The following is a 26,963-nucleotide window of genomic DNA, read 5'->3' on the forward strand; positions in this document are numbered from 1 at the left end:
CTCTGAAATAAAACAATTAGATCACTTAAGATTTATTGGCTAAGTATAGAGTTTAAATCCATGTTATTAGCTGCTTATGTGACAATGTGAAATTGGGTTAGCAAAATAAAGCTACAGACAACTGTGAAATGGTACCAAAAAGTGAACTTTTTTTCTTGTAATTTCTGTTTTATAAAACAAGTGTGAGGACAGAATTTTGCTTGTAAGATCTTTGTAAAATACTCTTTGGCTTCACAGTAATATCAATCTTAAATTATGAGCATTGGCATTTTAGGGCTGGTGTATGCTGCAAAGTTAGGTTGACTTAACTACATTGCTCAAAGCTGTGAAAAAATTTAAACCCTGTGTGATGTGATGAAGCTGACCTAAGCCCTGGTGTAGACACCAGTAGGTCGATGGAAGAATTGTTCCATTGACCTAGCTACCACCTCTTGGAGAGATGGGTTTACTACAGTGATGGAACCCCTTTTGTCCCTGTAGTAAATATCTGTGCTACAGCACTGCAACTGCATCACTGCAGCGTTTCTAGTGTATACCCTAAGTTAGCTCCATTAGCATCACTTACAGGTTTTACATTGCAAACTCTGATATGTGGAGATTTTCTGACATTGTCATAGTCAGTCTTTGCAGTAAACTTTTCTAAACATATAGTATACCGGGCAACCATTTTTCATAGTAGCCAGCTGGCTTCATTCCTAACAAAAACAATAGGCAATGGTTGGCCATCTTTACTAGGGACATCCTCACTTCCCCCACATACTAAGCTTTTAATGAAACAGCAGCCATCTTTTCTTAGGGCAGTTTGTGACTATAGTCTCATGGGAAATAACAAAAAAGGGCTTCTTTTAGCCTGTCAGCTTAGTTTTAGGAAGTTTGTGTGCACTGTACTAAGTTCTTCCTCCTTCTGTCCCCGGTGTCATGGAATACCCTCTTGATAAAGGGCATCATATCTTTGATATCACTTCTTGTTTCCTTTCCTATCTGCTGTCACAGAAACACAGATGTCCTTTTAATTAAAGGTTTTCTGCCCCACTTTGACTATGTAAAACTAGCTTGAGGTATCTAAGACTTTCACAAAAAGTTTAATCAGCCCTAATGATAGCCTTCATCACTGTTTGGAAGAGAATGTTTCGTTACTAAGTAAAAGGAGCTATCTCTTTTCACAAGCTAACTGTCACACAGCATAAATTACAAGATTAAAGCATAATTTATATAACACTAAATGTTAAATAAACTTACTATAGCTGATTCAGGTCATGTTAGGCAGACAAGACACTGCCTGTTATAGAATTCAATGGGAGAAAATGAAAATGATAGTATTTGATATGGAAAGTCTGAAGAATTCCATTGTACAATGTCTTTCAAGACTATTTGTGTTGGATAATGTTAATTTCCTCTGTTTGAAGAAATACTTTCTGAGACATTTGAATGGTGCTCTGAAAGAAAGCAAAGCAAAACTATAGCCATAATATCTGAGCAGCATTACTGAGAATGTAACAAAAAGTTTGCTTTACATAGCGGAGTATGGAAGTAACAGAAATAGCTGGAGAAATCCTGTACTAACAACAAAGGAAGGGATGAGAGAGGTTTTGGAGGTCAGTTTTGTCATTCAGGAACAGCTGTAAGTAATTGGTGGAGTGGAACTGCATCACGGCGGGGCATTTTCCTATCAAGGATTGTGCAGACCATAGTTCTGCCTCCACTCCACCCTTCCTTGTCCCTTTTAGAGTGGGTTATGGCTGTTAGAGCTCCAGGAAAGAGCTGTCTCAAGAACTATGATTATGCCTGGGGTTCTGACATACAATACTATAAATAGGGGATAGAAGAAAACTTTGTAGAGCCTAGAGTTCCATAATAAAATGTCAATACTTTTTGTATGTTTTGTCTGTTAGAATGCAAGCTCTTTAAGGCAAGGACTCTGTTACTATGTGTAGGTACAGCACCTAACAAAATGGAGCTCTGAAGTTGGCTATGATTCAGGACAATACTGTAATACAAGTTAATCATAATAACATAAAAAAGGAAAGCTAAAATGATAAATCATAAACTTTTACCCTAATCCACTGAAGATTCCATATTCTTTATAATTCACTGCTCAACTCTCCACCTGCAAGTATGGAGGAAGAGAAGAAAGGGAATTGTTTAAAGACAAAATACGATCAGAAACTGAATCTTGAAGACAGGAGATATATTGAATTTCATGTTATGAAGATATGGAAAATTGGCAGGTTTGTTGGAGCGATGACCGAATAGTTGTGGAAACAGATTTCTTTACAGACTTCAGAAACAATTTATGCCAATTAAATTAGAAAAACTAGTGAATAGAATTTTAATATCTAATCATAGGTTTACTGGAGTTCTGGAGAACTATAAAAAGTCAACCGTATATCTTTTATTGAACTAATATCCTTACACTGTTTTGAAGATAGCTTTAACAATACTCCACTAATAATTCAGAAGGATTTGCTATCTTGGCTAGCCCAATCAGTTAAAAGAAACAAATCCTTCTTAATCTGTTTATATTCTTCACCATTATTATTACTCTGTTATAAATACATAAGATCTTCCATAGTGAAGCAAATCATTGCTCTGAATTCTTTCCAGAATTCTTCCTCTTGTAGTGGCCTGTATTTGATGGTTTAGGGGAAGTCAGAAACACCCCGTAAATACACCTATATCATAAATCATTCCTAATCCCTGTAATATACACCTTAAGTACAGGAGCATAAAGGTGCTTCCTTGTAACTTTTTACCTAAATGTCTAGCGAGAATAAGTTAGTGCATACTTATTCATATCAATATCATTTTTTTGAATTCTCAAAACTGTTTGCCTCAGTGATTTCTGGTAACAGTAAATTCCACAGTTTGATTATGTATGTACACTGTAAACCTGGCCCTTCCTCACTTTGCTCCCTCTTTTCCATAGTTTACTGGGGTAAATAGCAGCAGTGCAAGTCCTGTTGTACACTGATGTAGTGGATCTTCACTGGAGCTTTGCACTAATGTGGACTGGTATAGACTGGGTCTCAATGAATTTAATTTGGTAGGTTGTTTTGCGGAGGGGTTAACATTGTTTTTTTATTTTTCCACATCTCTGTAACTAAGAATGTACAAATTGAGTTTTTGCGCCACTCTTGTGTTGTTCATTGTTGTAGTGTGATCCTGTCCTATCTCAGTGGAAAGTAGCATTTTGGTCAGTGTGTACAGCTGGTGTTTTTGCTTTATTTGGGTCTATCTGTGGCTGACCCTGCATGGATTCGCAAGTAGGGCAAGGGATGGAACAAGCCTTAATCCCTTGAGCCCGTCACAGAGAATAGTCACAATACTAGTCTTTGCACTGTCTGAGTGTAAAGGCTGGGAAAGTCAAGCACCAGCCCAACACCTTGAAGGGGGAAGGAAGTGCCACATGGGCGAGTGGGGTGGAGCTAGTGTACAAAGGAGCACACTAAACCTAGATAAATTGTGTACAAGTGGCTGCTCTGGTATATGCTCTTGAAAGAATTTTGACTGAATCAACCAGAATTGCTTTGGATGGGAGAAGGTATGGGAGAGGTTCCCATTGATATAGAGAGCCCAGACTCTCCCCAGCTGTGACTATGGCTTCAAAACCACCATCTAAACTATTATGTGAGGACTTTGAAGCCCTTTCTAAATTGAAGATTAATGTGAAAATATTGCCGATAATATAATTACAATTATCCAGGCCATTCTTCCCCCGTGTTTGAGATAAATTTATATAAAAAAAAGGTCAGTATTTTCAGGAGGGGTACAGGCAATAAAGGTATATTACAGTAAAGGTAAGGGCCTCAATACAGTTGAAGCTCCCTGATTTGGTGCTGCCTGAGGACTTCACAATAGCAGCCCAAATGTACATCGCTGGTACAAGGTCCCTCACAGGCCTTAGGCCAGTTGTGAAACAGATATAGTGAAACTCTGCTCATCTATGCACCGTCCTCATCCCACATACAGCCAGACGCACACCTTCCTTCCTCTGATGCCAGGGTAGGGAGCAGTTAGCAGAGACTTTGCCTGCTGCTACACAGGAGGATGTCTTCACTGGCTATCTCCTACCAGCTTAAGGTTACTTTGCATTACCTACAAGGCTACGGCAAACCAGAGAACCTGGCCCAATGTATGCAATTTATCCAGAATCCTTGGCAAACTTTTATTTATAATATAGCTTCTTTCTAACATTGAGACTGAGAGGATACTCTAACCTTTAAGCTGTATTAGTGCTCATTGTTGTTATTATTTATTAAGATCAGAATATATATATTTACTCAGAGGAGTTGCATTAAAAAATAAACAGGATACACTGTTTTAGGGGAGATGATAATAACTAGCTAACCAAACTGTTAGAGGACCATTTCCTCAGAAATTCACGCTCCTGTGAACAAATTTAGGAGCAGATTTCTCCTATTATTATTCCTCATGCAGGTGCAGCAGATAAGGTATCTATTCCCTTACAGTAGTTAAGGGAGAGTGAAATTAGCATGTCTTTTTGAAACTTACACAGCCAGGAGACTTTGAAATACATATGGGAGGGCTTTAAAGTAAATTCTGTTGGAGAAAATAGTGTCCCCGGGATGCACATTGAAATGGAATTTGCAGCTCCATTCTCCCTGAATAGCTTATTGTCACTAGAGATGTATAATCTTGTTTAAAACTCTGAATATGATCCAGTTATGATCTCAAAATGAAAAGTCTTATGAATCGTTAGCTCACATTTCTACAAAATTCTCATGTAGGGCTGTGTCTCTCTTGCCATAACATTATAATTTATTTGAGTTTGTTTAGTGAGTATTATTTTCCTGCAAATATTTTTCTCACAGTTGATCAGCTTGGGGTACCTCAGTACATATGAAATTAGGAAGTTTTATTTTGTATCAAAAATATTTGATGATGTGACCAAAATTGGAACAATTCTTTCTTATGTGCTGGAATGCTGCTAGATGCAGACAACTAAGCTCTTTGTGATGACTGCAGAAAGAAATTAAAGTTTAATGTATACAAATGTAAAGTGTTTAAATATGGCAAAACTGCCTCAGTATTTTTAATAGAACGAACAATCATGTAGACAAAAGAACGAATGTAAGGTTTACGGTGGAAAAAATGTGAAGCCACTATTCTGGCTGAGGCAAATAAGAGAAACAGTTACTATGTTACATGAACCAAATGAGTGGATACAAATTCTGAAAATATGTTTCTCTAGTGGTGCAAACTGTACTGGTTTGAAATTATAATACAGTGGGAAGGGATGTTGTTTGGTAGCTGTAGTAGGGGCAGCAGGAGTTGAGACTGGATTCTGTTCCTATTTCTGAAAATCATTTAACCTGTCTGTGCCTCAGTTTACTAATCTGTAAACTGGATTCTTCTTTGAGTGATGGTCCCTATCTGTATTCCACTGTGGGGTTATGCATGCGCCTGGAGCCGGAGAATTTGAAAGCAGCGTCTGATGGTCCATACATGCACCTTGGCTCACCTTGTGCCTCTGACCAAGGGGATAAAGGACATGGAGGCTCAAGTACCGCTCCATTTCCTTCTCATCACTGCATGGTTCAGGTCAGAACTTTTCCTGTTCACAGCTTTGGCTTCGTTCTACAAAATAAGAATCATCTAATTTGTAAATAGCTTAACCGTTTTTATAGTTTAGCATTAGATTAGTCTCTTAGGGGGACCTCCCCCCGCCTCGTACCCTGTTAGGGTACTGAAATATGCCCAAGACTCTGGGCTTCCTGCCCACAATCCTCGGTCAACAACAACCACCAATGCTGCCTATATTGCCTTGGGGAAGCTCACATCTCAGCGAGATGCAGTATCTGCTGATTGTTCCCCAGCCATACCCAAGAAGGGCTAGAACTTTGTCTCTACGAACACCTCAAGGAGTGGGCCATGAGACTTGAATCGGACCCAGCCCAAGGAAACCTCCCCATCCTGTATATCGATCTCATTCAGCAAGGAGTGTACCTCCTGCTGCGAAGTCCAACTCTGGTGCGGGAAAATCTATCCCCACAGACCCCATGGGGAGTCTTGTCGTGAAGCTAGGAAGCATTCTCATAAACATGAGACTAAGTCTTCCTCTAAGTCCATTTAAAAAAAAAAGTCGGATTTGGCAGTAAGCAAGCCAGCTTGCTCGGCCCAGGAGGATTTAGGATGTCCTAATTCCTCCAGAAACACAACAAGAAAGCCCATAAGCATTGGGCTCCGTCGATACCAGACTGTGTTCTGTCAGTACCACCATCTCTGGCTCCTCCCAAACCCCGGGGTCCATCCATCAGAGTTCCTCAGGGAGGTCCAGAATACCATTGAGGACCTACCGTTCAGTTAATCACACCTGTTCAACCAGAAGATGAACAAGTCCCTCCATACTCTGAAGGATTGCAGGCAGGAGTGCTGGAACAATTTTTATAGTGAGGGTGCTGAGAGCCATTGAACCAAACTGTAAACCCTGTATATAATGGAAACCACTTCAAGCCAGGGGGTGCAGCACATTCCCTTCCTCCCCGCCCCCCGCATCTCTAGTTCTAGCACCTATGATTGATGGGCTACCCTCTGCTTGGTGGGGATATACACACATGCCCCTGAGAGGAAGTTTCACAACCCATCGGTCATATTTAGACATATGGCTTTGCAGTTTTTCCATCAGAGGCCCTGTGAACCACCATGTAAAAGATCGAGGGTTCAAAAGTCTCACTTCCCTACACATTGTGCAACAGGTATGAGATGTCAGGCTTGATGTTATTTTTGATATTATGCATGCGCCTGGAGCCAGAGTCGCAAAATACTAAGCCCACCCGTTTCCAACTTCCACACAAAATTTGGGGATAATCTAGCCCTTTTTTTCAACACCTGGAGTGTGATAATAATGAACAGGTGGGTGCGGAATGTTATCCACTCTGACTATACGATAGAATTTGTATCCCTACTTCCTCCAAAACCCCTTTTCTTAACCCTTTTCAGGGACCACTGCCATGAGAGTATTCTCAAACAATAGGTGAACTCCTTAGTGCAGTGAGGAGTGATAGAACTCGTCCCTCTTCAATATCAAGGGAGAGGGTTTTATTCAACCTACTTCCTGATAGCCAAGAAAAAGGGCAGTTTGAGACCAATCCTCAACCTCCGCCATCTCAACTGCTTCATTCGCAGACTTATATTTTGCATGGTCCCATTGTCAGCAGTAATTCCATCTTTAGAAAAGGGCATATGGTTCACAGCTCTCAATATGAAGGATGCCTACCTTCACATAATCATTCATCCTGCCCATAGACGCTTTCTCAGATTTATGGTAGGCTCCAACCATTTTCAGTACAGAGTACTCCCCTTCAGAAGAGTGACTCCCCCAGAGTCTTTACCAAGATATTCTCAGCAATAGCGGTCAGACATTGTGATCTCATTGTCTTCCCCTATCTCAACGACTGGCTCCTTGTCGCCAGGTCCCTCCAGGAAGCCTGTGTGTTAACTTCCATAATGCTATGTCTATTCTATTCACTGGGGATCAGTGTAAACACCGAAAAAATCTGTTCTCATCCCCACACATCAATGTCCTGGAATTGCAAGCAGTCCAGAAGGTGTGCAAGTCCTTTCTTCTGTTCTTCTGTGCTCACTATGTCCTCATGGTCAGACAACATTACGACTGTCTTCTACATCAGTGGGGAGGTGGGGGGTGAGAACTTCTCCCTGTGTACAGAAACAGTCACTGTGGAACTGGTGTATCAGCAATCAAATCACCCTATCAACAGTCTGCTTTCCACAAAAGCAAAATTTCACCTTAACCAGTCCATTCACTTCCAAAACTGTGTGCTTCTGCAGAGTAACAAAGACTCGACTCCCTCAATGTTCAGCAGGCCTTTGCTTTCAACCTACAGAGAACAAAACCAATCATGAAATCCCCAAGACTATTCATTGCTAAAGCAGAAGAATCCAAGGGCACGTCATCTCTACCCAGACAGTCTCCACTGACTGCATTCTATTCTCCTGTCAGCTTTCAAGTGCCCACCCCGCATGGGATAAGAGCTCATTCCACTAGAGTGCAAGCAACAACTATGGCATCTCTTCAGGAGGTGTTCCTCCTTGACATCTGTAAAGTGGCCACGTGGGGCTCCATTCACATATTTGTAATACATTATGCCCTGGTGAAAGACTCCTCTGCTGATGCCTCCTTTGGGATGGCAGTACTCTGCTCAGTCCTTCCGTCTACATCCTCACACTCTCATCCTACTTAGGTACTGCTTGTCAGTCACCCATGGTGGAATACAATAAGGACCATCACTTGAAGAACAAGAGGAGTTTACTTACATGTAACAGGAGGTTCTTCGAGATGTGTAATCCCTATTTGTCTTCTACTACCCACTTTCCTTCCCCTCTGCTTTGGATCTCATCTGAATTGCAGTAGAAAAGGAACTGGAGAGGCAGTCCGTTCACTCCACCTTTTATCTCCTTGGTCAGAGGCACAAGGTGAGCCAGGGTGCATGTGCGAACCAGTGGACACTGCTTTCAAATTCTCTGGCTCCGGGCACATGGTGCACGTGCATAACTCCACAGTGGGGTACAGATAGAGACCCACATCATGAAGAACCTCAAGATACAGGTAAGGAAACTCCTTTTGGTGCTCACTGTAACTATCTCAAAGGGGTATTATGGAGCTTAATTAAATTTTGTAAAACACTTTGAGATCTTCTTACAAATACTGTTCTATAAATTCAGTATATTAAGGATAATAATCATGTGATGCTCACTTCTCACAGAGAATCTGCTAGTACTCTAGAGAAGCTTCATCATGGGTCAGATAGGTTAATTAGTTTTTAAACATCTCTGTGACAAGGTGAATGTAAAGATATATCACATATTCTCAATGGAAAAGATAAGAATATAACATGATTTAACAGATGTATACAGCGATTAATGAATACGGTAGCAGAGGAGAGTGTGTTTCCATTTCCTCTGTTAAAAACAAAGTGAGAGCATCCCTTTCTCACTGCCATGTAGGAGTAGCATCCCGTCCTTTTTGGCTGGAGCACTTAGCAATGAGAGTTCCCCTTCTTGTTTCAGTCTGCTTTAGCCACTGGATTTAGAGGAACTGATTCCCCACTGCCTTGCGACTTTTGTAGTCATTTACACCAGTGCAAAATGAGTGCAAAGTGGGCATAAAAAACTAACAAATCAGCCAGGTAATGTTTAATACCCATTTTGCATTGCTGTTGCACTGATGTAAATGACTACAAAAGGTGCAAGGCAGTGGAGAATCAGACAGTATGACTGTGGTAGTTGAGAGATGCTGACACAAATAAACAGTTCCCGCTGCTTAGGGGAGTCAAAAAAATCTACAAATTAGGAAATTGTCACTAAACAGGCAATTCACACACAACAAAGTCACAAATAGAATAGTTATGGGAATAGATATGTCTCCAATCTAATCCCACCTGAAAAAAAAAAACCACAAGGAGATATGTGTGCATTTTTATGGGAAAACAAAGAGACAGAGAGGGGGGCATGCAGTGCCAGAGCAAAGTGGTGAGAGAGAATGGGGAAAATGAAATAGCCCTAATGAGGACTTGCTGGGTCACCCAATTTTTTTGGTCCAGTAATTTCCTGTGTTCTCATATTTTACTTGCGAGTAAAATTTCATATTTAATTGATTATTGTGTCCCATTCATACTGTATTTGAGTTTTAACTGATCCATATTGGTAAGCTTTAACAAATTGCAAAGTAATTTATCATTCATGCAACAGTTCAGCGCCTAACACATTAGGCTTCAACCAAAAAACCTAATTCTTATCTACTTATGTACCCTAATTCATACACATGCTAATTAGATAGATTGGCTTATTTTAAGGGAAAATATACATCAAGTAATTTTTATTCACAGAGAACTTATTCCTTATTCCAGAGCTCCTGCCAATGGTTGAGACAATTACTTCAACAATCTTAAAGAAATAATTCAAGTAAGTAGAACTAAAGCATTTGCACAGTTGAAGCAAATTGCACCAATAGCATTACTGAGCTGAACTAAGAAAGAGCAAAGTAGTTCTTATGAGAGTCTCCATATCACTTATATTCTTGAGCTTTTTTAGCACCAGTGGAATTATGTCATGGTTGGGAGATGGGCTTTTCCTATTGTTTCTGTTATACTTTTTAGCAAGGAGGACCAAGGTGTAAAAATATCTGGAAGCAAAGTGATGCAGAGGGAATGGAAGAGACTAAGAAATACTGTTACAGATAAATGTCAGGAAGCAGTTGTCTTACCTAAGAATAAGAAAATGCTGCTGTGACTACTTTGATAACTGAGGGAAACAGAGCCATTGTAATAGTGAAATTAATAAAAAAAGGAAAGGAGCAAGGCATGAGTATGTGGTATCAATAAAAACCTGCATTGAGAAAAGTTGAATGGCAAATGTGAAAAATGAATTAACTACAGGAAATAAATTTAGTTTTAAAAATATATTAGAGGTAAATAACAAGTCAGGCAGAGATCAGAACCAAAGCTAAATGAGATGAGTAATTCAATATTAGAGTGTTCAAGTTTGCTGCAACACTCAGTAACTTCACCTCAGGCTTTAATAAGAGAATATGAAATTGGTGTTATATTCTAATGAGAATTTTATCAGATTATTTATTACTGCTATTGTATGTTTGTAACATCAAAGTATGCTAGGTGCTTTCCAAACAAGTTTTTGGAAAGAACTGATAAACAGCTGAAAGAATACATGCATCTACGGTTTCATAAGGGCTAGCTAAGGTAACTGTTTAACTCTCTTGTTTAATTCACTTACAACAGTCAGATGGGAGAGAAGAAAATGTACTATTAATCTTTAAAATGCAAAAAAAAAGTAACCCAGGAAATTATCAGCCAGTTAGTGTAACTTTAATTCTAGGTTCAGTATAAAAGCAAACAATTAGAGATTCAATCTGTAAGCACTTAAGAGTAAATCTTGATGAACAATAAGCAGTATGGATTCTTATTTACAGATCATGCCAGTCACTCAGATAATTAGCAGTTTATAGTAAAATTGAATGCAGTGATCTTAAGTTATTTAGATTTCAGTAAAGCATTTGATACAGGCAGGCATTTGAATGCAACTGAGAAATTGGAAATCCCTCTTATATTAATAGCAGTAAAAAAGTGTGCCCTAAATGACAAGTCCATCAAAACAAATCTGAAAGTGACATTTTAAAAACAGTATTTTTTGTATATTTGATTGACAGTTACATCATACTTGTTCAGTGCTACAAAGCAAAATGTTGAAAAAGCTTAACATTTTAAAAATCTGAACACAGATACACTTTCTTGGTGTGGTAAAAGTAACTAAACGTTAGCAGCCACTTTACCATTCTACCTTCACTCTAAAGCAAGTTAGACAATATCTAGGACCGACATTTGTAAAATTTGATTTCTCTACTCATCCGATAGGATATCACTACTCACTGACTTTTTTTTAATACTAGTATTGATGATTGACTCTATTTCTTTCCTGTCACAGATGAATTAGCAGTTAGGATTTTTAAGCAACATTGAGTGCCCAGTTCTCAATCAGTTCCATTGAGTGGAATAGCACCCTTCCCTGCTGAATTGGTATATTTTGCTGAAGCATAAAGTTTTTTCCTAGCTCAGTTTGGGCATATTTTGCAGGCTACCAGATCTAAAATTCCATCTGTGATGATACTTTGTTAAATTCATCAGTCCTATTTTAGTACATATTTTACCTTATTTATTTCTCATTAATTCTAGCTGCATTATAGATTCATAGATACTAAGGTCAGAAGGGACCACTCTGATCATCTAGTCCGACCTCCTGCACAGCGCAGGCCACAGAATGTCACCCACCACTCCTATGAAAAACCTCACCCATGTCTGAGCTATTGAAGTCCTCAAATCATGGTTCAAAACTTCAAGGAGCAGAGAAGCCTCCCTCCAGTCAACCATGCCCCATGCTACAGAGGAAGGCGAAAAACCTCCAGGGCCTCTCCAATCTGCCCTGGAGGAAAATTCCTTCCCGACCCCAAATATGGCAATCAGCTAAACCCTGAGCATATGGGCAAGATTCACCAGCCAGATACCCAGGAAAGAATTTTCTATAGTAACTCAGATCCCATCCATCTAATATCGCATCTCAGGGGATTTGGCCTATTTACCCTGAATATTTAAAGATCAGTTACTTACCAAAATCCCATTATCCCATCATACCATCTCCTCCATAAACTTATCGAGTAGAATCTTAAAACCAGATAGATCTTTTGCCCCCACTGCTTCCCTTGGAAGGTTATTCCAAAACTTCACTCCTCTAATGGTTAAAAACCTTCGTCTGATTTCAAGTCTAAACTTCCTGGTGGCCAGTTTATACCCATTTGTTCTTGTGTCCACATTGGTGCTGAGCTTAAATAATTCCTCTCCCTCTCCTATATTTATCCCTCTGATATATTTATAGAGAGCAATCATATCTCCCCTCAACCTTCTTTTAGTTAGGCTAAACAAGCCAAGCTCCTTAAGTCTCCTTTCATAAGACAAGTTTTCCATTCCTCGGATCATCCTAGTAGCCCTTCTCTGTACCTGCTCCAGTTTGAATTCATCCTTTTTAAACATGGGAGACCAGAACTGCACACAGTATTCTAGGTGAGGTCTCACCAGTGCCTTGTATAACGGTACTAAAACCTCCTTATCCCTACTGGAAATGCCTCTCCTGATGCATCCCAAAACCGCATTAGCTTTTTTCTCAGCCATATCACATTGGCAGCTCATAGTCATCCTATGATCAACCAATACTCCAAGGTCCTTCTCCTCTTCCGTTACTTCTAATTGATGCGTCCCCAGCTTATAACTAAAATTCTTGTTATTAATCCCTAAATGCATAACCTTACACTTCTCACTATTAAATTTCATCCTATTACTATTACTCCAGTTTACAAGGTCATCCAGATCCTCCTGTATAATATCCCGATCCTTCTCCGAATTGGCAATACCTCCCAGCTTTGTATCATCTGCAAACTTTATTAGCACACTCCCACTTTTTGTGCCAAGGTCAGTAACAAAAAGATTAAATAAGATTGGTCCCAAAACCGATCCCTGAGGAACTCCACTGGTAACCTCCCTCCAACCTGACAGTTCGCCTTTCAGTAGGACCCGTTGCAGTCTCCCCTTTAACCAATTCCTTATCCACCTTCTGATGTTCATATTGATCCCCATCTTCTCCAATTTAACTAATAATTCCCCATGTGGCACGGTATCAAATGCCTTACTGAAATCTAGGTAAATTAGATCCACTGCATTTCCTTTATCTAAAAAATCTGTTACTTTTTCAAAAAAGGAGATTAGGTTGGTTTGGCACGATCTACCTTTTGTAAAACCATGTTGTATTTTGTCCCATTTACCATTGACTTCAATGTCCTTAACTAATTTCTCCTTCAAAATTTTTTCCAGGACCTTGCATACTACAGATGTCAAACTAACTGGCCTGTAGTTACCTGGATCACTTTTTTTTCCTTTCTTAAAAATAGGAACTATATTAGCAATTCTCCAATCATTCGGTACTATTCCTGAGTTTACAGATTCATTAAAAATTCTTGCTAATGGGCTTGCAATTTCAGGTGCCAATTCCTTTAATATTCTTGGATGAAGATTATCTGGGCCCCCCGATTTAGTCCCATTAAGCTGTTTCAGTTTCGCTTCTACCTCTGATATGGTAATATCTACCTCTATATCCTCCTTTCCATTTGTCATGCTACCATTATCCCCAAGATCCTCTTTAGCCTTATTAAAGACTGAGGCAAAGTATTTGTTTAGATATTGGGCCATGCCTAGATTATCTTTAACCTCCGCTCCATCCTCAGTGTTAAGCGGCCCCACTTCTTCCTTCTTAGTTTTCTTCTTATTTATATGGCTATAGAACCTTTTACTATTGGTTTTAATTCCCTTTGCAAGGTCCAACTCTACTCGACTTTTAGCCTCTCTGACTTTATCCCTACATCTTCTGACCTCAATTAGGTAGGTTTCCTTGCTGATCCCTCCCATCTTCCACTCCCTGTATGCTTTCTGCTTCTTCATAATCACCTCTCTAAGATGCTTGCTCATCCAGCTTGGTCTACAACTCCTTCCTATGAATTTTTTCCCCTTTGGGGAAAAAACCCCTTGGGATACAGGCTTCCGATAGCTTCTGCAGTTTTGATTTAAAGTAATCCCAGGCCTCAACTGCCTTTAGATCCATAAGTTCTTCAGTCCAATCCACTTCCCTAACTAATTGCCTTAATTTTTGAAAGTCAGCCCTTTTGAAATCAAAAACCCTAGTTGCAGATTTATTTTTGTTAATCCTTCCATTTAGTTTGAACTGAATTAGCTCATGATCACTTGAGCCAAGATTGTCCCCTACAACCATTTCTTCTATGAGGTCCTCGCTACTCACCAAAATTAAATCTAAAATGGCATCCCCTCTAGTCGGTTCAGCAACTACTTGTTGAAGGAATCCATCAGCTATCGCATCTAGGAAAATCTGAGCCCTATTATTATTACTAGCACTGGTCCTCCAGTCTATATCTGGGAAGTTAAAGTCTCCCATGATCACGCAGTTTCCATTAGTATTTACTTTATTAAAGACATCAAAAAGGGCTCTATCCATAACCAAATTAGATCCCGGAGGTCTATAGCACACCCCAAGCACTATCATAGGAGAGGCTTTACTAGTTTTCTTCCCCAATGTAATTTTTGCCCAGACAGACTCTGTCTTATCCATTGCATCGCTTCTTATTTCTTTACATTCTAACTCATCGTTGATATACAATGCTACTCCACCCCCTTTACCTTTGTTTCTGTCTTTCCTAAACAGCACATACCCTTCAATACCTGTAGTCCAGTCATGACTACTATTCCACCATGTTTCTGTTATCCCTATAATATTTGGTTTCACTTCCTGCACCAGTAGCTCTAGTTCCTCCATTTTGTTACCTAGACTCCTCGCATTGGTGTATAAACATCTTAATTTTTGCTGTTTGGCCTCGCTCACATTTTGTACCCTATTAGGCACAGTCATTCTACAGCCATTATAACCTATTAGACTAGTATCCACACCGCCCTCGCTCCTTATATACATTCTCCTACCCATGGCTGTATCCTTTCTTACTTCATCTTCTTCCCTCTCAATGCTAAAATCTGGCGTGGAGATTTTCCGGACATCTCCCATCCATCTCCCCCCAATTCCTAGTTTAAAGCTCTCTTTATCAGTTGTGCCAGCCTCGATCCTAGAAGTCTATTTCCTTCCCTACTCAGATGAAGTCCATCCCGAGAGAACTGTCCTCTGTCCGTGAATGCCTCCCAGTGGTCATACATCCCAAAGCCCTCCTTATAGCACCACTGCCTAAGCCATCTGTTGACAGTCATAATCTTGTCAGACCTTTGTTGCCCTTCTCTAGGAACAGGAAGGATCCCGCTAAAGATCACCTGAGCCTCAATTTCCTTAAGCATCTTCCCCAGCCTAGCATAGTCTCCCTTGATACTTTCCAGCGAGAATCTGGCTGTATCATTTGTTCCCACATGAAGGATAATTAGGGGATTCTTTCCCGCTCCCTTGAGGATCCTTTTCAACCTCAGGTCTACATCCCTTATCTTAGCACCCGGAAGACAGCACACCCTTCTATTCTCAGGATCAGCTCTAGTTACAGGCCTGTCTATTCTTCTCAATAAAGAGTCCCCGATCACATAGACCTGCCTTTTCCTGGTGACAGTGCTATTCTCCAGTCTCTCCCCTGTTCCCTCTGGCTGCAAGTTCTTTCCATTCCTATTTTCCCTTATAATCTTCTTCAACCCATCCTGTATCCTCCTCGGGCTCATAATTGGTGTAGTCTCCCTTGACTCTTCCCCTTTTTCTATAGGGCTAGCCACTGTAATTTAAATACAATTAAAAACAAATCTTACCAAACAAAATAAGTTTTATAGGTTATAAACCTCAAAACTATACCTGTTAATCTTCCTAACAACCACCATAATATCATGTCTTCTTTTGTAACCTTACCGTGTTCAGTAGCATCCTCTGTTCTGGCCAAGAAACATCTGGGATTACAGGTGAGTTTTGTGGGGTATCCTGAAGGTTGTGAAATTTAGGTCCAGAGGAATCAATGCAGAAAGTGGATTCCAGAGCTCAGAATTCCTCCCTGAAAACCCTGTCACTGGCCCTTTCCCAATTAAATCAGGTACTGCTATCGTAAGTACCACAGAATATCTTAACTGCCTCCTGTTGCACACGGAGAGAGGTAGTCTCTTCAGTAATGAGGACCCAAATCATCTAGGACTTTATATGTCAAAACGAGTACTTTTAGTGTTCCTCAGAAATCAAGTGGAACCTTGATTTTACTTGCTTTGTAGAATACCTGGTCAGAAGTAAAGTGCCACATTATTTCTGATCTCAGAATTCATTGGAAAAGAATGTGATGTTGGAATGTTTTGGGGCCCCACTTGTAAGAGCAAATCCCATGGAAAGAAGGAGGAGCAGTCCAGCTGACCAACACCCAGGATTCCAGAAGCCCCCCTGCACATGGGGAAAAACAGTGGATAGCTGACTTGCACCTACATTATAATAGTCGAGGCTGTATTGTAAGCCCTGGAGAGGTGCATTACAGAGCTCAATGTGCTGCACTTGGCCTGCAAATAACTCTTTGGGAATCCATGAATAAAAGGATGTAATAGAGCTTGCAGTTAAGTCACTCTGAGAGCTATAAGAATTTTCTTTTTCTTTCTTTCTTTCTTTCTTTCTTTCTTTCTTTCTAGATATTGTATTTGAAGGCAATTTGCCTTGCTAGAAAGGCTGATAAATTACAATAATTTGATAAATTCTTCGGAAGGGTTGCTAGAAGGGTTGATAAATTGCAAGAACTGCTAACTTTGTTTGCTGGATTTGTCCTCGAACTGTACAGACATCCCACTTACATTTGCTGTTATGTGAATTAAAGTTGGATATGGTGTTGCTGTGGAATGAGTAGGTGTTAATAGAGACAGGGTTTGTTTTTTACTGATTTCAACCAGTCAGCTGTGGAATGTGAGCTGGCATGCTCTATTTATATGGGGAATTACATTACACCAGAATTCTAGCTGCACTGTCACCATCTGCTGGCAGGGAGGAACTGTATTTAACTATTTAGCCTCATGGTGAATTCCAACTAAATTACCAGGCAAGAAAAGTACCTTATCTTGGATACAAAGACCAGAAGTCACTAAGGCTGCAGGAGTCAAACCAACACACTACAATTAAAATCATATGGTATAATCATAATTTCAGAAAGCCACAAAAATAAAACTCAGGCAACTGATAAATCTATTTGCCATCTTTATGACCTGAAAGGCAGTGTATTATAATGTGGCTTGGCGGTCCAATAAAGATAATCACATTATCTTTTGCATACATAAAGAAGCAAATTCCAGTCATATTGCACTCCAGGGAGGTATGATGGCTGTATAAATTATTTTCCTGTCCATCATATTTTCTGAACTGTACATTTGCAGTTTAGAAATGTATTAGAGCTCACAAAGGACAACTTTCTTTTGTACTGGTGTTAACCTTTCTCATACTAGCTATGAATCTGGAGAAAGAGAAAGACCAGGGAGACTAGAAACATCATATTTTGTGTTGAACAACAAAATGAAATACTACTTCTCTTGTTGAGTTGTAAGAACTGTGTTTTTAAAAAGTTTATAAAATATTAACTGTCATGAATTCTAAATTATTTGTATTGTATATCAGGCACAATAGACATCCAGTAAATACTTCCAACCTAGACCAAATGGAAAATGAAGTATTTTCCTACTTTTGTTATTTTGGCTATGTAACAAATTGTGATTGTTTAGTCACTACCATGGCTGTTTTTGAGGATTGGCACTGCAGTTAGAAGTACTTAGTAGGCTTTTTGTTAAATTTAAGGTATATCAGTGTGTGTTACGTGTTTTATTCAGATTTCAATTTAAATTATTTGTAGCTGCCTTTCTCCTAACACAAATGAGACAGTGCCTACTTTTTCAAGCTAAGCCAGCACAGTTTGCCTCTGAATCCATTAATATTAAATCTGTTCAACACCCTCTGGTTGTTTGTGTGTTTTCAGGGAAACTGCAAAGGTGGCTGGCCCCTCACTTAATTAGTCAGAATGTTTCATATGCTTATCGATGACTAGGTCAAGGATCATGTACTACAGCTAGACTCGTGTGGCAATAACAAGGAAGCTGGGTCATTGACCTGATAGGCAACCCACATGTTGACTCAGACATTAAAAGTATCATATAGGCAGGTGAAGGCCTCTTGCATTCTTGCATTTGCAGTCCATCAGCATTATCTCGCCCACGTGCTGAATGTTTGGGTTTTCTATGTAGTGTAATGAATGATTGTGTCCTTGAATATTATTGCTTGTATTTCTGTCATGATGTCATGTTTGCCATACTGTGCCTGTACATGCTAGTTACTGCATTTGTGATTCGTGACTTTATAACAACAATCATATATATGATTTCTGTACTACTCATCCTTTGTAACAGATAATCCTAGCTAGTAAAAGGGGTTAGTCAGGTGAATAAACTGGTTGACTGATTCGCTGTCTCACACAGATACTGGAACAGAGTATCAGCAGTTTAAGGGTCAGATGTCTGCAATAGGGTACCTCTCAATAGTTAGTTTTGTGTGTGAATGGACTATGAAGAGGAGATTTGTTCCAGTATTATCCATGAGAGGTCCAAGCTCCTACTATGTGCTTATTTAAGCTTATAAATGGGACCTCAACCCTTTATAACAATGCCCTATGGAGAGACTACAGTACCCCCATCAGTTTTATTTGGAGAATACGAGTCCTTGCCAAGCTAATTTTAATCTACCTGTTATTATTTAGTTACTTTGTTTGTTATTTATTACATAATGTATCTTTGACTCTAATTATGGCAAATATCCACTGAAGAGGTAGGAATAGGATAGCAAGCAAATTTTTCCTTAATTTTGCATGTCTTATAAAGTCAATAGTATTCCTGATTATCTATTATTATTTGTATTGCTAGTCATCGACCAGGATCCCATTGTTACTGCTGGGAGAATTCTGTGCCAAAAATTTAAAAATTCTGTGCACAATGTTTTAAAATTCTGCATATTTTATTTATCAGAATAACACAATATAATCATGCTATTTTCAATTATTTTGATAATTTATTTAAAAATACTTATCAGCAAATAGGTCTGTAATGCTACAGACAACAAAAAAAATTCAGGAAATGTTTTTTGACAAATAGATTCCTTATAAGGCATATTAATACAGAACTTTGAATAACAATTCATTTAAACTACAATACAGAAACTTATTTCCTGCCCCCCTTAGAAACAGTGCAAAGGCTTGGGAGAGTCAGGGGTAAAGGAGGAGCTGAGGGAGAGGGAAGTAATTGCTGGGAAGCAGCCTGGGAGTGAACCTGGAAGGTTGTTGGGTGAAGTATGGAACAGACAGGTGAAAGTAATATTAATCTCTTAACAGCGGTCCCCAGAAGGGGTGGGGCTGGGGGTCAGCTTCCCCCAGCCAGCCCATCCGCACTGCCTGGCCCGTGCTGCCCATGACTCTGACGGTGATTTAAAAGGGCCCGGGGCTCCAGCTACTGCTAGTAGTGGCGGCCAGGAGCCCCGGGCCCTTTTAAATCACTGGCTCCAGGGCAGCTCTCACTTTTGCCTGCCCGCCGCCCCCCCGCCCTCCCGTTGGCGGCCCTGCCAGTAGGGTCCTTTGCCATAGCAATGCTTTAACGTTGCTTCCCCTTTTGCCCCCTCCCTCCCCCCATCGGTGGCCCTGCCAGTAGGGCCCCTACTGGCAGGACCACCGATGGGAGGGCAAAAGGGGCAGTGACAGCGCTTTAACGTCAGCTGCGTGCGGCCCTTTACCAGCTTCTTACTGGTACACCGTACTGGCCTACTTTCATTCCTGGGAACAGGGTTTTTTTGGGGAGGAGTGGGAATTGTTAGGAAGTTGGGGAGCCTCCCTGATACAGACCCTGGCAGACCCCTAGTCCCTCTCACTCAGTCAGGCACATCTGCCCCTGTCCCAATATGTCCCTGCATATCCTGTGCTTCCCTACCTGGCCCCACGGAGAGGATGCTGTGAGGAACACAGCCTCTTCTCTTCCCTATCTGCAGCTGGGGCTTCTCCCGCCCAGGAGTAGTTGTCCTCTGTTCTGGCAACACAGCAGCCCATAGTGGGCGAAAGGCATAACGGCAGCCCCTCTCCAGCAGAACATATTTTCTGCGGAGAAAAAAATATTCGGGGGGGGTCATATGAATTCTGCATGTGCACAGTGGCACAGAATTTCCCCAGGAGTACATTGTGCTAGGTGCTGTACAAACACAACAAAAAGATGGTCCCTGCCCTAAAAATTTTACAATTTAAATACAGAGGAATTAGAGGTATATAGTATCCCTTTTTTCCCTTTCTGCAGCATCACTAATAATATGATCCTGTATTCTGTCTAGTCTTCAGTATGTGGTATCGAATGGGTGAAGTTGGCTAAATTATTAAATTATGTGATCAACAGAACACTGTCTAACTTCCAAGTTCTCTTGAGAAGTTATTGTAAGGCCTACATTGATATAAACTGCATCAAGGAAAAATCTTACTCATAGTTTTATTGCAGAAAGGGAGAAAACAACGTATCTCTTTTCACTGCTTTCTTCTAATTATATGATCTCTGAAGGTGGTATGGTAATAACTAAAGAAACTATCCTAACACATACATGTAATTTTGTGATACATTCTTTTATGTACCCGCATTTTACTTTTTAGAAGTAGTCTTGCTAGTACAATATCAATTTACAGGAGAGGTTAAGTTTTCAGTGGATTGATTATACCAGGATTGTCATTTTCCCCTATAATTATTTTCTTTTTAACCCATCTTCCTGATTGTTTCTACCCAATGGGGCACAGAAAAAATTTCCTCATTTCTTACACAGACCAGAATGCAATGCAGACACACGTTCTACAGAAGAGGATAAGATATGGTCCTCTCCAGAACCCATCACTCTGGGACCTCTTTGGGCAGCAGTGGTTCCTACTAGAATGTTTCAAATCTAGGCCAGCCTAGAGAATAGAAATTCACAATTAATACAGAATGTTTCAATAATATTAAGCTTGTGATGTAAATTAGCTAAAGTTAGGAAGTTCCAAGTTTATAGAACATTAACCTTGGCTCTTCATGTTTTTGCTTGTTTAACAGTGTTAGGGCTAAATTTCGCTGTTAATTATATGCACTCACCTTGCATTGAAGTTAATTGGATAGGTCCCAAAAATGACTCTTGTTAACTTCAATGGAAGAAGTACGTAGAGAGCTGTTGTTTAAGTATTTTGGTTTGTTTTTTGTTTTTGTTTTGAATGAATTTATTTATTTAGTAATGCATAAAAAGATGATTTGGTGAGTCAGTAAGGGTTTATTTTGTGAGTAAGGATGTGGCCTCAAGACCTTAGAAATATTTCCTTTCCTAATCTAAGAATGAATAAAATGATTCTTGCAGGTGATACGAAGAAGTAGTGATGAGGAAAAGTTGCTGTGCTTGGTTCGTCAGCGTGCAGGACACCACTGCCAAACGGCCGTCATAGTGATTCTGATTTTGGCCTGGGAAGGGATTCCTCATCTTCTGGCTGATACGTTATATAAAGAACTGACACAGAGTCTCAGAAACTATGGCTGTCCCACAAGCCGTAGATGTGCATTAAATGAAGAGTAAGTGACATTCATAGTGCCAGTTCATTTTCTCCTTGTTTTGTATGTTGGTCTGCGTGAAAGGAAACATATTTGATTTAAAAGTAAAAATATAAAAGCTTATTTAAAATACAAACCATTGGGTGTCATTTTAGTGTGATGTTCAATTCCTGTTATTCACTAAAGGCCAAACTGTGCACCAGGTATGCATGTTCTAAGAGAGTACACGGACTGCTCCCTCTATTTGCATCCAAGGCCTCTCATCACCCAAAGAAATGGGAAGGAGGTGACATGTGACTGCCACCCTGTATCAGTTTTGGCTGGACTATGAGTGGAAAGCACACTGAACCTTCCTGAGGAAGAGCATAGAGTGTACACTCATTCTTTGTGCTGGGAGTCCCAGAGGAATTGCATTTCCTGGTGGTACAGTTGCTCCAGGACTTCCCCCTCAGACAGTGTGGCTCTACACCATTACCAGTGCAAGTCATATCAGGTACAGTCTAGACCATACTGTCTCTAAGCGGGGTGGTTTTTTAATTATATGTAACACTTTTTCAAGCTCTCTTGTAAATGGAAAATTGTAATTATGCTTTTTAGCTAGTTGTACCCACATTTTATATTGGTTTTGATTTCTTCTGATTGGACTGTTTTATGGGTTTGTTTGTTTGTTTGTTTTTGAAGATTGCCATTATCTTATATGTTGCAACATGGGGCTTCCGAAATAAATGCAGACACCAAAATACTGGGGGGATGATGGAGGTCTCTTACTGTATTTTGTTTTCTAGACAGAAATAGGGTGTTCTTTAGTAGTTTTGTCCTATTCCTGTCCTTGCTCAACTGTCTCCACAGTTCTTCTAACTGCCCACCTATAAAAGAACTGTCTGCTTTTACAGGCAACCATGGCTCAGCCATCCTCAGAACACTGTTACCAGCTTGGCTTCTTCTAGTCAGTTCTCATCTCCCCAAAAGCCTGACTGTCTGTCTCTTTCTCCACATGAGTTTTCTATGCAGATGTCCAGAATTTTAAAAAGACAAAAACAAAACCTTTCCCTGCATGCTCTAAGGTTTATGCATTAATTGGACCCCTGCCTGCTACATTCTTACTGATGCTGTGCTGCTCAGAATAGAGTAGGTTACGATCAAACTTCTTGAGCTTCATAGGTGAGAGAGCTTGGGCACTCAAGCCTGGGATGTTCCTTTGCACGTCAGAAATGAAACTAATTCATCCCATTGGTTGGTAAATTGACTGGAAAGTTTATAGCAGCCAAGTGAGACCGCAAGAGCAGCTCTGCCTCAGTGCAGGTTCTTGGAGGGCCTGTCTCTAATCAGAATCCTTTTACAACTCTTCAGTGACTTAAATCTAATTTATTTTTAATGGTTCCTCCATGTTAGCATGCTTTCATTTCAAAATGTGGATGACTTTTGATATGCTGGTTCTACACACAATCAGAGCTGTGGACAGTATTTATTGGGCTGCTGGACAGCTATAATAAGAGTGATACTTACTTGCATTTTTTTAAATTAGTCAAAGCTGGAGAAGTCAAAATTACAGTAATGTGACTATAACAAGGAGATATATATTTTCATGTTAGATAAAAGTTTTGGGACTTGAGTTACTTGGGAGTGACTCTTTAAGAACAATAAGCCAATCATACTTTCATAAATAGATAATTATTGACAGAAACAACTTTTCAGATATATTTATAAATCATTCTGTTATTTCATTATGGATTATAGAAGTCATGTAAGTAATCACGTATCTAAAGAAAGTTTCTGCTTTGCCAGCTGATTGTCATGCAATTACCTGTCTTGTAGCCGCACTTGTGCATGTCAAGGACTTGATCCTGAAACTTGTGGAGCCTCATTCTCATTTGGCTGTTCATGGAGTATGTATTTCAATGGCTGTAAATTTGCAAGAAGCAAAAACCCCAGGAAATTTAGACTTCTCACAGATGACCCTAAACAAGTAAGTTCTTTTTCTGAAAAGAATTTGATAGGTGTGTTTAGAGAACTAGTGGTAGAGTCTACAGATGTCCACTTACTCACTCACATACGCATACATGCACCTTTTCCTGTGCCCCCTGTCCCTCCACCATACAACTTATAAGTTTACCTTTCTCACCACTTGATGAAAATTCAGTGTATCTTGCTATGTAATGTAATGCCCTAAAAATTATTTTCATATGGCTATTATGTGTCTCTTGATTTGTTTCTGGGTGCAGGTTTAGCAACACTGTGTAATTTTGTTTGTGTTCATGTGAAATGTTCATGCTATGTGAACATTTAATAGAACAAAAAAGATTTTTACAAGCAGTAATACCAGAGTAACACCTTTAGAAAGCCTGTTACATACTTCACTCCTATATGCCTGTACATTGTGTCCATTCAGGGCTCACCCAAATAAAAAGGTGTAAAGCTCTGTTGGACACCTGAAGATTGCATCCCCGTAATACAGTCTCCCTATCTTATGTTAGAATAAATGAATGGCATCTCTGGGTTCTGCCCCTTTCACATTGCTGTCTGCCCAGCTGACGGATTGGTTCTCCTGTCTACTATGTACAATGGACTAGTTTCCTTCTGGGTACCATGCATCTGTGAGACCCTGAGAGAATATATGTCCTTAAACATGATACAGTTAAATAATTGTTTAATTATTGCATGTGAACATGACTGATGAGGGACAGCTTATATAGCACAGGAAACATAAAAACTGATTATACAAAGTACACTACTAAAAAGTGTCTAGTGTATTTGTTTATGCGGTTGGAAAGCTTTTTACAACGAATGGTGAAGACCATTAAGCTTACGCTCCTAAAAATGACAGCCGACTCCTGTCTTATGCAGTGACATGCTTGCTCACCCAGCATGAGAGAACGTAAAAATAACCCCAAGGTCCCTGTTGTTCTGATCTTAGCTGTCTCTAGCCTCACTTCTCTCTGGAAGGCTGAGGGAAAAGATTGTTTGCACCCTGACCAAATAAACTGATATGCTTCAAAATACATATTGTTTAAACACATCATATGCAAGTTGCCATTATTCTTAGTTAAGTGGATTCAGTATATACTTGGTATATTATTTTGTCAGTGAACCTTTCCTACTATCCTGTCCCACCCACTGCTGCCAGAGAGCCCAAACACCCAACTTGTTCAGGTTCAGACAATAAGGGTGTTTTCATGCTTTTTTGTGCAGTTTTGACATTCATTCCTTCTCAAAAGTCAGCCTTGAAAAACCCAAATCTTCTGTATACCACTGAAGCTAAATATTTCCTATAAGTCCTGCATTTTTCACCTTTCCACTCACAGATAATGAGTTCCAATTCCAATTAAAAAAAAATACAGAAAAAAAATCAGGGGAAAGTCATCACAAAGCCTTTATTCCTTCATTTGGGTTTGTCACTAATACTAACAAGTAGGTATTTCTTCGTCTTAGCTAAATGTTGGATATTGATCATTTTTCAGATGACATAAAACTAGGAGGTATAGCAAATAAAGAAGAAGATAGATTCAATGTACAGAGAGATTTGGATCCTTTGATCATTTGAGGCACTGGACGGAGTCAGATGAGGTTTAATGTAAAGAAGTGTATGATAATACATTTAGGTAAGAATAGCATATAGTATAGATTTAAACTAACGGTCTGTTACCTAGAATACAGTTGAGAAGAAACATGGGTTAGCTGTAGATAATAAATTGATTATTGTATGAATTCACAGTGTGATGCCATTATGTAAATCTAATTCTAGACTGAAAACCGCATGTGTGTATGTAGCTACATGTGCACGCTCCGGAGGAAAAATCTCATGCAAAACATAAGTTATAATGCTTTGCTGCTTTGTAATGCGTTTGTAAGGCTGCAGTTGGAATTATGTACAAAACTTTGGTCTTCACGTTTAAAAATATAATAGGGAGCATGTCACCCTATTCCATCTTCCTTCTTTGATTTTCCCCAGCCACTTGCCAATTTTCTTGGGATGGCCAGTCTTCAGGGAAAACGCACACATTTTGGGACAAGTAATAGGGCTTAAATGTTACCCTCTCATGGAAAGGCATCTAGTTTATCCAATTTTTATATTTCTGTTTCTATGAGGAAAAGAGTCCTGTCCCTCTACTAGAAATGTCCTCAGTCCCTGCTCTAATTGAGACCCCTGAATACCACCCTAGGCAGTCATTATCAGATATAACAATCAAGAGCTGTGGTGCAGTGGGAGGAGCTATCTCCCAAACAGGAGCTGAAGATGATGTACTAAACTGGTGGGATGACTCTGCAGATATAAAGCTGCAGTAATGAGTAGGATTTTTCAGGTGGAGCAGATCTTTTACCAATTGAAATCAAAACGAGTTTCCACAAGCAAAAACATAATAAAAAGATTCCCCAAGATGGGGTTCTCCCAGTACTCAGCACATGGGTGTGCTAGCGTTCCCACAGGCATTAACACCCTTCTGTCTCTGGAATGTCTGGTTTATTGCTCTTCCCAGTCTACCTGTGCAAGTGAAGGGGAAAAAGAAACTAAAGTTAACCCCTTGTGTACTGGTTATGAAGTAGTGTCCCCTATCCACTAGCAAACATGAATTGTATTGAATTGTACCCTGTTATTTGTTTGACTATTTTAATTCACAGTGTTTTGACACTTTGCTATGTCAAACGGAAGCTTTATTTTAACCACAAGAAACAGAAGTAAAATAAATAAAATATAAAATTGAAGCCATGTTAATTTTGAATTTCCTGACTTTCATGGTTTGTGTCCCTACCTCTCCAAACTGAGCTAAATGTTCCAAGTAAATTATAACTCTGTAAATATTTTTGTCTGTAGGAAGAACATCTTGAAAATAATTTGCAAACTTTAGCTACTGATGTGGCTCCACTTTATAAGAAACTTGCTCCTGATGCTTTTCAGAACCAGGTAGGTCTGTGAGATTCAGGCAGTGGAATTGCAGGCTTTAAACTCTTGATAAGTGACCTCAATTTTGTAATGTTGTGTCTTAGAAAAAATGTCTTCCTGACCCCAGCTGCTGTTCAGATTATGCCTTGAAGATTAATAACCCTTGTAAATTATTTTGTAACTAGAGAGTTTTTATAATTTATAGGAGTCGAATAATTCTTTAAATTTGGCTCAGCTGTTTCTCAGTAATGTCTTACACTGAATGTCACATATTAATTACAGATTGCACAACAAAGTATTAAATTTCTGATAAAGCAGTTTACCCAATTACCTTTATTTAGTTAACAATCAGTGCTAGTGTGTTCCATGAGTCTGAAGTTTCTCAGTGCCATCTCCAAATATACCTAGTT

The 26,963-nt window shown here is 39.6% G+C and overlaps 1 protein-coding gene across 3 annotated transcripts in view; it reads left to right on the forward strand.

Annotated features, from left to right (window-relative positions):
• The window catches only part of TET1 (tet methylcytosine dioxygenase 1), a 108,412-nt gene that overhangs the window by 49,381 nt on the left and 32,068 nt on the right, over positions 1 to 26,963 (forward strand). For all 3 annotated transcript variants that reach the window (XR_006282869.1, XM_038409181.2, XM_038409183.2), the window contains 3 exons: positions 21,487 to 21,695; positions 23,490 to 23,640; positions 26,485 to 26,574. Coding sequence is in view for 2 of the 3 variants with exons in the window: in XM_038409181.2 (XP_038265109.1) it covers positions 21,487 to 21,695; positions 23,490 to 23,640; positions 26,485 to 26,574 (450 nt within the window). In the remaining variant the exon portion in view is untranslated. The remainder of the gene's footprint in view (positions 1 to 21,486; positions 21,696 to 23,489; positions 23,641 to 26,484; positions 26,575 to 26,963) is intronic.

This window comes from Dermochelys coriacea, chromosome 7 (genome assembly GCF_009764565.3).
Source record: "Dermochelys coriacea isolate rDerCor1 chromosome 7, rDerCor1.pri.v4, whole genome shotgun sequence".
Classification (NCBI taxonomy): domain Eukaryota; kingdom Metazoa; phylum Chordata; order Testudines; family Dermochelyidae; genus Dermochelys; species Dermochelys coriacea.